The following is a 16,726-nucleotide window of genomic DNA, read 5'->3' as shown; positions in this document are numbered from 1 at the left end:
AATACAAATCCTATATTTTATAAAGAACAGTGAACATAAGTTTACAAGTGGTTAATTAATAAAAAGAAATTAAGAGCCACAAACCTGTATATTAAACTCTTTTTATTTTATTTTAGTACACTTGGGTACATTAAAACAGAACCCAACTCTATTTTCAAATGCGATGAATAGACAGATTTTGATGCAAGATGAAAAATTGATGCTGGAAATTGGACGAGTCAGAACCGATGCTTTGATCAAACACAATCAGGTTATTTTATGTTTAAGATAAAACACGCATAATCTCACAGCATTAGCTGTAACATAGAGACTGCTAGAACAGTGTAGGAAAAAACTAATTCTGGCTTTTGGGTGATAGATAAATAAATATGGAAAAAAATCGATTTGTGGCCTTTAAAATTTTCACATTTTGAATCGACCACATTTTAAAAAACGATTAATCGAAAAAATCTATTTTTTTTGCCCAGTCCTCGTATATATGTATATGTGTATAATGTATATACTGCTTTTCAACTACAAAACAAATGGTAATATTGTGAAATATTATTACATTTTATGAATTTATGATTATGAATGTTGAAAACAGTTGTGTACATTTCTGTCAGGATACTATGATTAATAGAAAGTTTTCTAACATTATAAATGTCTTTACTGTCACTTTAATGCATCATTGCTGAATGAAAGTATTCATTTCTTTAAAAAAAAATCTCACTGACCCCAAACTTCTGAACGGTAGTGTTTAATGTTACAGAAGCTTTCTATTTCAGATAAATGCTGTTCTTTTAAACTTTCTATTCATCAGAATTGATAATAATAATTAATGGGTTTTTTTAGCATTAAAACATCATATTATACTGATTTCTGAAGGATCATGTGACACTGAGGACTGGAGTAATGATGCTGAAAATTCAGCTTTGATCACAGGAATAAATTACACTTTACTGTATATTCACATAGAAAACAGTTCTTTTAAATCATAATAATATTTCACAATATTACTGTTTAAAAATAAAATAAAAAATTATTGAATAAATGCAGCCTTGGGGAGCAGAAGAGACTTATTTTAAAAATATTAAAAATATTACCGATCCCAAACTTTTGAATGTCAGTGTGTGTACGGCTTGTGGCAAAAGAATAAAAATGATGAAACTCGATTTGCTTCCAAGCTAAAATCTGTTTGAAGGAGTTGGGTGTGCCTCGTCTGTGTAGATAACATTCGCCCTTTGACCCCACAGGCTTTATTAACCCTGATAAAAGATGCAGGCAGATTTGCCTTTCCATGCTTTTAAAGGGGTGGTATAACGCTTTGATTAGCATATTCTGTCTTGATAATCTATAAATCGTGTTCAGGGGGCGGGGTTTATGTAAATTTTAAGGTTGGTGATGTCACTAACCCGGGAGGAATGTCGTGTAGTCTCTACCAGCCGTTTGTTGTAGTCCTTTGAACTTTGAGCGTTGTAACTTTGCGGATGTTGTTTATGCTCAAACAGCAACATTACACACTAACTAAAGTTAGAAAAGTCAAATCATAATCAACCACCCCTTTAAATCACGTGTAGAGTTGCAATGTACGATGCTAATCTATATATTTTGTGTGTGTGTTTTGCAGGTTAGGCTGCCCAGGCTTCACACTGCCAGAACACAAACCCACACCTGTTGAGAAAGGGGTGTCGAAATCTCTCTTCTTCCCCGACGAGGCCATCAACACACACCCCAGATTCAGGTGAGAGATCATGTGACCCAGGCCACTAGGGCTGAACGATATTCTGTTTTAACATCGACATCGCGATGTGCGAATGAGCGATAGTCACATCGCCGGAACATGCGATGTGAAGGGTAACGTTAGTAGTACTGTTGAAAACTTTTTCTTCGTCGAAGCAAGAGACCAGGAGACGTTGGGGATCACGTTCAAACAAAGTTATTCTTTATTGAGGACTTCGCTGTACGCGGCTGCAGTTCTTCCCAAATCATTCTGGCTAACAAACTTTACATGGTTTCTTTATAGGCCTTTCAGTGGGCTGTCCTTAAAGGTGCTAAACATACACACAGCCTTAGAGGTAACCACTAAATCTAATCATCTAAAGACAATAGAGGCAATTGCCCCCGACTGACTTCCCCAAATGTTATAAACACAAATGGTCCCGAGAACTAAGACTATGTAACAGTCACACACAGTTCAGCTCTTAGTTGGAAGATCAAAGATGGTATAAACAACAAATGGTCACGAGACCTTAGACTAGGTAACATTCACACACAGTCCAACTCTTAGTTGGAAGATAAAAGACTAACAAGACCCCTGACTATTACAATGTTTAGACAGCTGTCACCTTGAATGCCCAATACAGTGTAATTCACCTTAGTTTTTCATGTGTTATTATGTAAGGAAGTAAGATCAGCAGATCTTAAACATATTCTTAAATTTGGATTCTTAAATTTGGATTCTTCAGTCCCCCGTTTGAGAGTTCTTAAAAACTCTCACAAAATACAAATTTAAACACATAAAGTTAATTCTTGTAACTGGTGTAAGTTACAGGCACATCGCATATGTTCATTCTTGTAACTTGAAAAAGGTACAGGCACATAGCATATGTTCTGTGTTGATTTTCTGTAATTGCATGTTGACACAGAAACAAACATGCACTTAGGGTCCGTGAAGTCTTACGGGTAATATTCTTTTATGGTTGAATCAGTCATTTTCTCGTGCGAGGTGTGAGTCATTCGTTGAATGAAACACTTGATACTGTGGAAGCATACGTAGAATGCCAGTAGGAGAAACAACAGCAGAATTGCTATTTCTTTAATCCACAGCCAGGGTTTACCAATCAAGTTTCCGAACCATGAAGAATTGTCTTCAGTCATCTGGTGTAATTTTGTTGAAAGATCAAGAATGTCTTGTTGGATTTTGTTTAAGTTCTCTGTTGGATCCATTAACCCAGTGCAGCACTCAGGGCCGATAATGGTGCAGGCTCCTCCTTGTGTTGCAAGAATGTAATCCAAGGCTACTCTGTTCTGTAAGATCATTATCTTGTGCGAAGCGAGAGCGTTCGTGATGTTGCCCAGGGCCAAAGCCGTATCATTGGCCAATTTCTGTACAGAATCCGACAGGCTTCTGACTTGATCGAGAGCCTGCATGACACCATACGATGGGATTAAGGCTCCAAGAGTTCTTGACCACCACGTTTGAACACAAGTGAGTCCTGGAATGCAGCCATCTTTGTTGGTAGAAGGAGCTGAATCTTGTAACTGTGGAGAGCTTGGAGTGTAGTGTGTGTTTTCTCTGATAGCTGGCAGAACATAAACCAAGGTGCACCTGCCGTTGAACTGGCTGGGTAGGATGCTGTAGACAGAAGTTCCACATAACCAAAAAGTGCCAGTTGGTGGAGGAATCATACACCACTGATTTATTGCAAAAAGTTTCGGTAGGGATGGGTTCCTGAAGAGACACTCGTTTAAGTCATTTTCCTGTTTCTTCTCTGTAGTAGTAACGTACACATAGGAATCATCTGTTCCTCTTTCAATCACAAAACTGCAACGTTCACGAGGAATCTCACCCAGTGGAGTCGATGCTGGAGCATAATTTTCCATGCACCAGTGGAACATCATTGGCAGGAGTAGATCTGTCATGATGGGAGTAGCTGAAGTTAGGTTGCAGGATGGTAGTCCAGGAATGCAACACTGAGAAGCTGGAGGAATGGTTACGTTGTGACATGTATCCTTTTTGTCTAATCCACTGTTCTGACGATCGAATAAGGTACACGTGTCACATTTGGACAGAGGGTGTGCAACCCATGGGATTCCGGCTCCTACTGAAGGTGCATGTGGCATGCAAACGTTCTTTCCAGCAAACAAGGCATTTCTTGACATATTCATCAGCTCTAAGAATATGTTGTTTCTGGGGTCTACACTTTGCGCTATGTCCATGATGGTTAGTATTAAGGCAATCTTGATCATGTTGCTGGATGACTGAAGTTCCCGTAGATGAGTTTTCTGCGTTGTGTATTTTTATTTTTTTTTTCTTCTTCTGTGTTGGTTGTAGTCTCTGCAGTTGGTCTAGTTGTTTTCTGGAGGTTGGGTATATGCAGGTGTGTGGGTCAGTGCATATGGTTAAAAACAAACAAACAAAGAACAACTGCAACAGACCAGTATTCATTGTAAAGACTACAAACATTAGGGTTGTATCATCTATTCAATCTGAGTCTGCTAATTGTGGTTCCTTCTTTCCCTATTTCTTAATTTATGAGACACCTAAAAGGAACAGTGAGGTGAGGAGAGACTATGGTTGGGAAGGGCCTATAAGGGAATCTTCACCACAGGGTTGGCCCCCGAAAGCCTGTTGCTTCCGGTTCTTCCTGGGCTCCTCACTGGTCCATGTGTCCTATCCTATCCCTGTAGGGGGAGGAACCACTTTGCAATGTGACACATGAGTCCAGGTTTTCCTTCCCTGGCACAATACTGCAGCTGCTGTAATCAACATAACTTGATGTGGTCCTTGCCACTTAGGCTCTAATGGTTTGTTTTTGAATGACTTTATCATGACCCATTGACCTGGGACGATTGTGTGTCCACCTTCTGGTGGAGTCTGCCAACAAGACTCAACTCTCTCTTTGGCACTCTGTACTGCCTTTGTGAGGTTTTCACAGTAAGCAATCAGGGCATCTGAGGCAATGTGTACATCAGCATTTCTAAGATCAATCACACCTGGCATCTGCATTGGGCGTCCTGTAATAATTTCATGAGGGCTCAGTCCTACTGATCTGTTAGGTGACGCTCTCATACTACACAGTACTGCTGGCAGTGCTTCAACCCATGACACTCCTTCCTGATGCATTTTGCTTAGCCTGGTTTTGATTGTTCTGTTTGCCCTTTCAACCTGTCCTGATGCTTGTGGCCTGTAGGGGCAGTGCAGATTCCACTTAATCTTCAACATTTTAGACACTTCTTTAACTACCTGTCCTGTGAAGTGTGTACCTTGATCTGAGTCAATGCAATCTGGTAAACCCCATCTGGGAATGAAATCAGTGACAAGACATTTAGCAGTATGTGCAGCGGTAGCACGCCCTGTTGGATAAGTTTCAATCCATCTTGAGAACTTGTCTATTACTACCAAAACGTCAGTTTTTCCCTTACAACGAGGCAACGAAATGTAATCAACTTGCAAATGACGAAATGGTCCTGGTGGAGCTGGGGTATGTGCTGCTGGTGTAATGGCTGCTGGTACATCATTATTTTTCTGACATGTAACACACCTTTTGGCTGTTTCTGTGCAAACATTTCTGAATTTTGGATTCCACCATTGATTTGAGAACCTGTGATTCATCGTTGCTGGACCACTGTGACCCAAATTGTGTATTTGTTGAGCCAAATATGGCAGCAGTGATTCGGGAGCAACATACTTCCCCCCTTTGGTCCAGCAGCCAGATGAATCAACGGTGGCTCCTTTGTCTAACCATGTCCATGCTTCATATAGAGGAACATCTTTGTACAAATCAATGATAGATTCAGGGGGCAGAATTGTCTTCTGTGCTGTACTACCTGAACACACTTGTACAGTTACATAGAAACAAGCCTGTTTAGCTGCTACATCTGCAAGAGCATTACCTTTAGCTTCTGTAGTGTTAGTTGTGAGATGTGCTTTCACTTTGATCACCGCTAATTTCTTTGGAAGTTTCATGGCAAACATAAGATCTTTCACTAATTCAGCATGCTTAATGGGGGATCCAGCAGAAGTTAGAAACTGTCTGCTTTGCCAAATGATGCCAAAATCATGAATAACCCCAAAAGCATATCTGGAATCTGTGTAGATATTTGCAACTGATCCTGAAGCTAGTGTGCATGCTCTAGTTAAAGCTACCAGTTCTGCAGCCTGAGCTGAAAAATGATCTGGAAGACGACCTGAAGCTACCACCTCAGTGGTGGACGTTACTGCATAACCTGCTCGTCTGTTCCCTTCAATTACTTGAGCTGAACCATCAACAAACAACTCAAATTCTGCATTTTCTATGGGAGTTTCTGCTATTTCACTTGTCGCTGCGTATGTAAGCGTAACACAATCATGAGTCATTTCGCCTTCATCCTCTAACACAACTTCAGTCATTGCAGACATCATACATGAGGAGGGGTTCGTGACTGGTGCACGCTGTAAAACAATGTTCGGGGCTGTGAGAGTAGTTAACCAATTTCCCCAACGAGAGGAAGTGACAGAAGTGACTTTTGCTTGATTCGTTAGTGCGGACACTGCGTGAGGGCATTTTACATTTACCGTCTGACCTAACACCATTGCTGATGAAGCCTGAAGCGCTAGATGAACTGCCTGTACTGCTCTGAGGCATGGTCCCATACCTTGAGCTACTATGTCAAGTTTACCAGAATAGTAATGAATTGGACGTAAACTGCCCCCATGATCTTGCATTAGACATGCAGTCATAAAGCCCAAGTGTTCATGGACATAAAGCACAAAGGGTCTATTAGATTGGGCAATTCCTAATGCTGGTGCTTGACATAGTGCTCTCTTCAAATCATTGAATGCTTTGAGGTGAAGCTCTTCCATACAAACAATATCTGAATCTTTACCATGGCCTTTCAACAAGTCATAGAGAGGCTGAGCAATCGAGGCATATTCTTCAATCCACGGTCTACAGTAACCTGCAGTTCCTAAAAATGAGCGTAGTGTTTTAATGGTAGTAGGCGGAGGTATGGCTTTGACTGAAGCCGCTCGATCCTGTGTAATAGATCTATTTCCTGCACCAATTGTTTGACCCAGAAATGTGACTTGCTTTTTAGCAATTTGAGCTTTGTGAAAGCTGCATTTGTGTCCTTTTTTATGCAAATAGTCCAACAATGATGCCAATTCAGTTTGATGTACCTCGTGGTCTGTTGAGGCAATCAAAATATCATCGACATATTGGATCATAGTGGACTGTTTTACTGGACATTCTGGGTCACACAAATCACGTCTGACAGCCTGATGGTATATGGTCGGGGAGTTTTGAAATCCCTGGGCCAATCGGGTCCACTGATATTGTTCATGGTCAACTGTGAAAGCTAACCATGGCTGGCTGTCAGAGTGCAATGGTACAGAAAAGAATCCATTAGACATATCAATTACTGAAAAAATCTTACAATCTAATGGTAAGCCATTACAAATTGTAGATGGATCTGCCACTAGCGGGGTGATTTTATCAATGTTTTTATTGGCTACTCTGTAGTCTATGGTAAGTCTCCATGTTCCATTGGATTTCTTGATTGGCCATATGGGTGAGTTACAGGGACTGTTGGTTTTAACTAGCACTCCTTGCGTCAGCAGCTTTTCTACAATAGGTTTGATTCCCTGTATGGCTTCCTTACTGATTGGATACTGTTTGGTAACCGGGGGCGGAGTTCCTGTCAATTTGACTGGTTCTACACCTGTCAATAAACCACAATCATCCTTGTCATTAGCCCAAATTGGATGATTCAGTAAGAAAGCATACTCTGGAGGGATTGCATTATTGGTAGAAACGTGTGCTGAGGAAATTTTAATGCTAGCAGATTCTGAGGACATGTCTAAAGTTAGATGTACTTGTCTCAGAAGATCCATGCCTAAAATTGCACCTGTATTCAATGGAGCACATAGCAATTTTGTAGTCAGAGTTTTCGGGCCAAATTGTACCTCTATGGGCGGGGTTTCATACAAAACAGAATCTTCACCTATTACGCCAGTTAAAGAAAGTTTGGTTTTCTTGTACGGGATGTCTAAACCTTTAGCCAATTTTGTAGGAATTATTGTAATCTCTGCGCCTGTATCAAGCAAAAAATCAATCTCTTTTTCTTTTATGCTACCTTTCACAAAAATTCTTTTGTCATTATGATGGATTACAGGGGAAAGGTAGCTACTCACAGCCCCAACAATTAGTTTTTTTCCTGTTCTTTTTGTGCTCTTAGAAGAGCCTGAGCGAGTTGCCCTAAAGTTTCAGTGGACATTTGCTGAACTACATCAGGATTGTAGGCAGGTTGAGAAGGAGCAGAATTATGCATTCTATTTCTTTTATTATCTTGCAACTTCTTCCTACATTCTTTCTCCCAATGCCCTGATTTTCCACAGTAGTGGCATGTGCTTTCTTTTTTAGTCCATCTATTGTCTTGTTTCATTGGGTTAAACGTAGCTGCTGCTATTCTCACTTGGGTTTTAACATCAGCATCCCTTTCCCATGTAGCTAACCTGTCTAGGTTACTTCTGAGAGTTTCGTTAGCCCATGTAACATGTAGGAATGGCAAGGCTGATCTGTATTCAGCTATAAGACCATCTGCCCAAATACGGATTAGAGCTCCTCTATCATCTAGTACACTTTCAGAATCCTCCACTATTCCACTGTACGTGGCAGCTGCCTGAGAAAATCTTTCAGTGTATTCACTTATAGTCTCTCCTTTCTTTTGTACACATCTAGTAACTTTTGACCAGTCTATTTTGGGTCCTAAGAGATTCTTTAGGATTTTCAAAACACCTTCTTTCAAATCGCCTTTACTGGCATGTTGTAGTTCAGACGTAACAGCAGACTCAAAACTGTTGAATTCAGATTCAGTTAGAATTTGTGACATCAGCTGTGTAACTTCTGGCAACGACATGTCATAAAGACGCATTTTACTGATCAATGCTCTTCTAAATTCAGAAAATTCTGTGCGTGCTGAGGGTAAGCTCTGGGATAGTCTCTCGATATCTTTGGGTCCTAGCGCTTTGGCAACAGTTTGTACTTGGACAACAGAAGAGTTGAGAGGAACACTTTCAGTTCCCTCAATTCCCTGAGACCTTCTCCTAGCGCCACACACCTTTACTGAATCTACTGGCTTATCAGTTACTGATTGGATGGCTACATCTGTTTCAAAAAAAGCTTGTAAGTCAGGGTAAATGTTATCTGGCTGACTAACTTCTACATCAGTTTTTTCTATAGCTTTGTTGCGGCTCAATTTCTTAGTCAACGAAGATATTCTAGCACGTAGCTCATTTACCTGTTTCTCTAGCTCTGAGTTGCGCTTAGACTGTTCTGTGGCTTTTGCTAAGACGAATTCTCTATGAACACAAATAATGCCCTTCATATTGTTTTTGCGGATGCTTGCTCCAAGCACCTTTTTACACTCATCTACTGACCAAGTTTTGTCTGGGTGAATTTCATATTTCTGAGTTAGTTCCTGTCTAACTTTTTCAGTGACTATAGTGTCCATTTGTTCTCTTAAAATATTTTTGAATTCGCTTTCTGACCACGATGGAGTCGCAAAGCCACCTTTTTCCGTTGTGGGGATCAGTCTGGCATTTTTTCTAAACATTTCTGAGTTTTCTTTGTTACCACACAATAAACAAAAAAACTAAAACTTCTCTCTACTGTCTACAATAGAGGGTACACTTGTTAACACAGCTTAACTATTGTTAACTTTCCAAATGACCAACACTTCACACTTAACCTCCCTGCCTACAAAAAAAACAGAGGATAAACCAAAATAACTAGCACGTAAAGCTAATTCTTCTCTGCCTGAAGCAAAGGATAAACCAAAATATTAGCACATATGCTAAAATCTTCCCTGCCTACAAAAAACAGAGGATAAAACCAAAATAACTAGCACGTAAAGCTAATTCTTCTCTGCCTAAAGCAAAGGGTACACAATATTAAAATGTACTGTTAATCTTCCCTGACGGGCAGAGGGTATCTTTCATCTCTAAACAAAACTTTTTTTAGAGGATAACTTAGTTAACAAAACCCTGCAGCTGTCTGTTAACTCTTCTCTGAACGGCGCAGAGGAAAAAACACATATACTGGTCTGTAGCGGTTCTTTGAATGAAGTGAAACTCACCAACCCTTGGTAGTAAAGGAAGATTCTGTAACTCAGTCAGGCTTTGAGATCTTTGAGCTTGAAGTTTCAATCTGGAGGAAGCTGGAAAGATTCAGTCTGGTAATCTTTGTTTAGCTGGAAGTTTCGCTCTGGATTCCAAAAGATGCAGTCTGGAAAGCAGATCTTTTGTTGAGTTTGCTGTTTCAATCTGGATTCAGGTCTTTGAGCTTGAAGTTCTTTGAGTTTCCTTTTTCTCCATCCGGGTTCACGGCACCAAATTGTTGAAAACTTTTTCTTCGTCGAAGCAAGAGACCAGGAGACGTTGGGGATCACGTTCAAACAAAGTTATTCTTTATTGAGGACTTCGCTGTACGCGGCTGCAGTTCTTCCCAAATCATTCTGGCTAACAAACTTTACATGGTTTCTTTATAGGCCTTTCAGTGGGCTGTCCTTAAAGGTGCTAAACATACACACAGCCTTAGAGGTAACCACTAAATCTAATCATCTAAAGACAATAGAGGCAATTGCCCCCGACTGACTTCCCCAAATGTTATAAACACAAATGGTCCCGAGAACTAAGACTATGTAACAGTCACACACAGTTCAGCTCTTAGTTGGAAGATCAAAGATGGTATAAACAACAAATGGTCACGAGACCTTAGACTAGGTAACATTCACACACAGTCCAACTCTTAGTTGGAAGATAAAAGACTAACAAGACCCCTGACTATTACAATGTTTAGACAGCTGTCACCTTGAATGCCCAATACAGTGTAATTCACCTTAGTTTTTCATGTGTTATTATGTAAGGAAGTAAGATCAGCAGATCTTAAACATATTCTTAAATTTGGATTCTTAAATTTGGATTCTTCAGTACCCATAGTGTATTAAGAGAATGGTAGCACACAGTAAAAACCAGTTTGTTGTATGGCTTTTTGCTGGGGTGACATACGCGTTCTGCGTGCCTGCACAGTGATTGGTTCGCTGTGCCGCGCTCACCTCTCCACCGCTCACAGCCAACATTCAAAAATGCGCGACGAAAGGATCCGCCGCAAAAAAATTTAAAAATCAGCTATTTGGGACTAGCCTATTTCGTCTACAAAAAGGAGGATGTTGACCAAAAAGGGGTAGGCTACTTTGCTGGAGTGTTATAAAGTTGTGGATGGTTGTCTTTTTTAAAAATTCGTTTATTTTTCGTGTTCGCATTTATGAGGAAAAAACAATGTTACGTGACATTACGGACGCGACCGTTATGAAAGCGGCACAAAAAGACTGCTTTAAAACTTTCACAGAGAGCTCAAACAGAAAGCACAAAGCCTTTCTTTAAAACGAATTTCGTTTTGTATTAATTGTATCTTAATTTTAATCAGAATTTCATTATCCAATTTCCTGGATTTATTAAATAGAAATTAAATATAGCAGCCAGCCAGCGCCTGAACTGGAGATTATAAGATATGATCCATGAACCGAAACTCAGCGTAAAAGGTAGCCTACTTGCCTCACACACCTAAAAAAAAAAAAAAAAAAAAAAAAAAATAGAAATATATCTATTATCTACAGAAATCTCTACTTTTAAACAGAACCATTAAAAAATATATATAGCTATATTTAATCTGTATGAAAAGTGCATTTCTCCCGATCACTGCTGCGAATATCGCGAGTCAGTATTGTCAACTTCATCTTTACAGAAAACACTTGTTTATTAATAAACAATTAAAATGTCTCATTGTAATATTTTACATATTATTAATCATTACTTTTGTTGGGTCTAGGTGCCGTTTACATGAACGCGTCACTGAATCAGCACAGAAAACATAATTTTTCAGGTCCTAGAACCCGAAGAACGTTAGGTCCTGTAGAACGTTCACCGAATTCTGAGAGAAATATGTTTCTGGAATAAAATATTAAGTGGCCTTTTTGTTACTTTGTAATGAAGCTTGCTTATTAGTGAAATTATTAATAACATGGAATGGTAGGCTAATTATTGACTTTAGCCTGGATTGATGGCTCGCAATATCGCGATATATATCATTGGGAAAAAAATATCGCAATGTAATTTTTTTTCCAATATCGTGCAGCCCTACAGGCCACTAACAGCTATCGGTTTCGTGTCCTAAAGAGACGGTGTGAGTTGACCTTGCAGCTGAGTGTGTTTGAAGTGTCATCTGATGCAGAACAATGTGAAGTTGTTTGTGTAAGCTAGAGCTCTGAGGCATTTCCAGGGGGGTTATGGGAAACCGGTTCAGCAGACAATGATCTTTCACATACCAGTAGCCGAGAGCCTTAGACACGCTGTTCATCTGATCTCTCTAAAAGTATTGGTGCTTCCATTATGTTTGCTCATATTTACCCCTCGTCCTTCTCTCACACTGAAAAAAAAATGTCCAGAAATCTTATTTTTATTTCATTTTGATAATATTTTTTTCTATTTTTAAATGCAAATTTTTGGAGATTTGTTATTTATTTATTTTATTTACCTTTAAATTACTGGATTTGATCAATAAATAATAAATAAAAAGTAATTTAAGCACATTCCTCACTTTCTTTCAACTTATATTCAAAATAACGCATGCATAACTAAAATTAAAATGCTTTTAATTCAGCTCAAAATATCTTCCATTGTGTGTCTTTGCAGACCTCTTGTTGAAAATAATAATATAAGATGATATTTCATGACTCTAGATGGCCTTATCTCTATATGGAGAAAATGAGCTGTCCCTCTGGGTCCTAAAGTCAGCTTTTCTTCAGTATGCATTCAGATACACATCTAGATATTATAAAATACATTTTTGTTTTGGTAAAGGTTTAGCATTTTAATTTAGAATTTTGAGCATTTTTAGGTTTGTCTAAGTGTCCTGAAGCATTCCTCACATTACATTTATTCCTAAGGGGGTCAAATCGACCCGAGACTGAAGGATTTTTGCTTTTTTAAATTTCAACCACAAAACTCCTCGAAACCATTTAATTTTTGTGTGTGTGTTTGTGGTTCAAGTGTGACAAAAGTACTAGGGTCTTGGACCCCTCTGATGAACACTCAATTTAAAAAAACAAAATAAAATTTCGGGTCAAAATGACCCGAGGAAGGATGAGGTTACAGTAAGTTGAAGATTTCAGCCAGCCACTAACTCTAAGCACATAACTCATCCTGCATCTATGTAATGTTTCTAAATACTGGATGCGGCTGAATGAGGTGTGGATGCTTTGACTAATGCATCAGTGTGTGTTACAGCACTCTGACCAGAAACATACGCCACCGGAGGGGAGAAAAGGTGGCGATTAACGTACCAAGTAAGTCTTTTTTTTTTTTTTATTATAGAAATTAAGAGTTGTTTCTGTAAGTCAATCTCGCTCTGGAAATAAAATAAACGCTATATGTCTGGTTTCATTTGATCTACTCTAGACTGTATATTGTTCTGTATGTGTTAGACAGGAAGGAAATATGACATTTATTATGGGTTTATGTGAGGATTGTTTGAAATTCACTTAAATTTAAAGTTATATTTTTTGAAGCCTAATAAATGTTAAAAAATGTATAGCTTTCAATCACACTGAATGGCTATAATTAATGTTTAAAATGGGGGGGGGGGTCTGAATAGAATTTTTTGTAAAATTACATTTTTCAAAAAAATGAAAATGTTTTCAACATTGATAATAATCATAAATGTTTCTTAAGCATCAAATCATCATATTATACTGATTTCTGAAGGATCATGTGACACTGAAGACTGGAGTAATGATGCTGAAAATTCAGCTTTGATCACAGGAGTAAATTACTACTTTTTTATATATATTCACATTGAAAATAGTATACTAATATTTCACAATAAAACTGTTTCTTACTGTATTTTTATCTAATAAATGCAGCTTTGGTGAGCATAAGGGACGTTTTGCAAAATCGTAATGTTTCCAAAGCTGGATTTTTGGACCAATGAGATTTCACAGTGGGCGGAGCTACCCAGTGATGACATAAATGACATACAGAAGGCCCCTGTTCACATTGCAGAAATTTAGTATAAAGATTCCTGTGAAAGAGGGCGCTTTTATCTAGGGATGCACCGATATGATAATTTTGTCCGATAATTCTTTATATTTGAAAGCAGATAACCCATATATTGGCCGATATATAATTTTTGAAGGCCTGATTACAAAAAAGAAAACTCTCACGATTAAAAGTTATGTCCCAAGCACACAATTATAATGATGTTCTCATTATAATGTTATGTGGCCGATATGACAGACTTATTTTCCTTTTTGATTCCAATCATATTTCAAGCAGTTCAAAACCATCAAGTGCGCATCTGAAGCGTCTCAGCTGAAGGAAATAATCCATTATTTATCAGCTTTAATAATATATCGACCAAATTTTCTTATCGGCCCGATAACGATGACATTAAAAATGACCAAATATTGTCCGATACCGATACGGTGGCCGATATATCGCCATCCCTACTTTTATCGCTCCTGCAAGCTTGGGAGGACATTCTGCAAAAAGTCAGATTTGTTTAGTTTCAGAAGCTAAAGATGTGTTTCCCATGAACAAAAATTATATAATTTTTTAATATTTTTTTGCTAGTGGGTGTAGGGCACTAGTTCACATAGTTAATGTATGTAAGTGAAGATAGCAAGGTGTCTGAATAAATGTTAGTTTTACTGTATATTGCTGCATGTTTTCTCTCGCATTTGGAATGGCTCATCTTTTGACTTCCGTGTCCTTCTCAGTTTTCAAAGATAAAAACACCCCGTCTCCGTTTGTGGAGACGTTTGCGGAGGACGATGGAGAAGCGGCCCGGGGAGCCCTGCCCGATCACATCTACATGGACGCCATGGGCTTCGGCATGGGCAACTGTTGCCTGCAGGTGAAGTCACGTTCTCTCTCATCGACTTGCATTGAGAATATTGGGGTCATGTGACTGACATCGGATCGATGTTACAGGTGACCTTCCAGGCTTGCAGCATCAGGGAGGCGCGCTACCTCTACGACCAACTGGCCGTTTTCTGTCCAATAGTGGTAAGAGAACACGGGTTAGAGGAATGCAAAGTCTAAGGACAGAGCTGTCCATGTTATATTTCAACTGAGTGACAAAGGCACAAGAACCGCAATTACAAACCAAGTCAGGTTACACTTGTTACAGTGTCAAAACAATTTTTTTTGTATGTGAATACTGTTTTACATGAATATTATGACACGAGTGAAGCACAAAGCTTTGTTTACAAAAGAAATTATAGGTTAGCAAATAAATGCTAGATTATACGAATGAGAGAGTTGTGTGTGAGCCCATAAATTTAAGCTTTGTCCGCTTTAAATTCTGGTTTGCGATCTGGTCGTCCGATTTTCAGCGAATTTAACAATATTCCATTAGTTATTCCATATAGAAAGCTTGAATTGTCTACTTTTAACCCTCTGAGGTCTGAGCTGTTTTCTGGGCCCTGGAGGTGTTCTGACATGCTCTGACATTTGTGGTTATTTCTGTTACTTGTGACATTTTCATGGCTAAAGTCTAATTACACTGTATTCAGCACAAACTCGGCTACAATAATATATCAGCAGCATGTATGTAAAAGTTTGTAGTTTTGAGATAATGACATTTATGCGTGGTTTGTGAAAATACAAAAATAAATTCTCACTGAAATAAGGTCATGAAACCCATACTGATTATTTCTTCACAAGACTTTTGAAAATTGTATCACGTAGCCTAGAACATTTGCTCTAAAACTATGTGAGAATCACCCTGACTGCTCATTCAGAGAAGACAATATATTGATTTAAAAATTTTACGACGTGTTTTGTGTTAGAAAGCAATATGCGAAGGGGCGGATCACCTCATTAATATGAAAGCTTTCCACACCTGAGAAAGACAAAGAACCTCCCTAATGGCCCTATTAGGAGCTTATCAGGGCCCATCATTCTGACCAACCTTGCACAAAGAATGAGGAGATTTAAAAAAGAATGGCTTTTAAAATTGTTTGGATTTATTTACAACACAACATAATCCAAAGATACACAACAAAAAAGCACTTATTGAAGAAAGAGACCTTTGTGCCATTCCTAAAAACATTGTACATACCTTTCATTTTCTAAGGTGTTTGATTTTCACTTTACCATGTTCATGTACAGAGACATGTACTGTGAATGTTGAAGTCAGCAGGACTCAGTGGCATCTGGGCCCTGAAAAAAAAAAAAAGAACATACTGATATCAAGAGAAAGGCCTGCACGATTTTGGGAATACATTTTAGATTTTTCTTGTTAAAATTGCTTTTTAAAATTCACAGAATACACACACTCACACAAATGTTTCCAACAATATATAATGAACACCAGGTTTGTTGTGCCTTGTAGGTATAGGCTATGCGCAGTGCTGCATAAAATAATAACAATATAGCAGCCTATATATTAATTTAAAAAAGATTTCAGTAACAACTAAGCTAGAGAAAAATATATTGATTATCATGTTACTTCAAATGTTTCCATTCGTTATGATGATATGAAATGAGATAATAGTAAAAACATGAAGCCGTTTGGAGCGTTTTGCTTTTCCAAAATATGATACATTCAAACGCGATCACGATCAAAAATATGATACATTAAAACGCGATCGCGATCAAAAATATGATACATTAAAACGCGATTGCGATCAAATATAAAACATTATGGTTAGGCCTACCATATACATAGCCTATCTACGTTTGAGCAGATATCCACAAACACAGTAACAGTAAACACGGGTCTAAATATTATAATATTCACCATATATCTAGCAACAGTTCAACTGCAATGTGAAATTTATGCAACAATAGCAAACTAATATGTAAGAATTACTTACCTTATCTTTCTTGTCTTCAAATATCGTTCTTCTTCTTCTGATGTAAATCCAATGTAAGCTCAGGCAGGTCTTTCAAACTCGACGAAAAGTGAAGTGAAGTGTTTTG

General features: G+C 38.4%; 1 protein-coding gene across 1 annotated transcript in view; it reads left to right on the top strand.

Annotated features, from left to right (window-relative positions):
• gclc (glutamate-cysteine ligase, catalytic subunit) overlaps positions 1-16,726 on the top strand; it is a 47,039-nt gene that overhangs the window by 10,220 nt on the left and 20,093 nt on the right. The window contains exons 4-7 of the mRNA XM_081351408.1: positions 1,610-1,723; positions 13,028-13,086; positions 14,518-14,654; positions 14,732-14,806. Coding sequence (XP_081207534.1) covers positions 1,610-1,723; positions 13,028-13,086; positions 14,518-14,654; positions 14,732-14,806 — 385 coding nt within the window. The remainder of the gene's footprint in view (positions 1-1,609; positions 1,724-13,027; positions 13,087-14,517; positions 14,655-14,731; positions 14,807-16,726) is intronic.

This window comes from Scardinius erythrophthalmus (assembly GCF_964197995.2).
Source record: "Scardinius erythrophthalmus genome assembly, chromosome: 21".
Classification (NCBI taxonomy): Eukaryota; Metazoa; Chordata; class Actinopteri; order Cypriniformes; family Leuciscidae; genus Scardinius; species Scardinius erythrophthalmus.
Note: the sequence above shows the minus strand (reverse complement) of the source record. Positions and strands in the feature narration are given on the sequence as shown.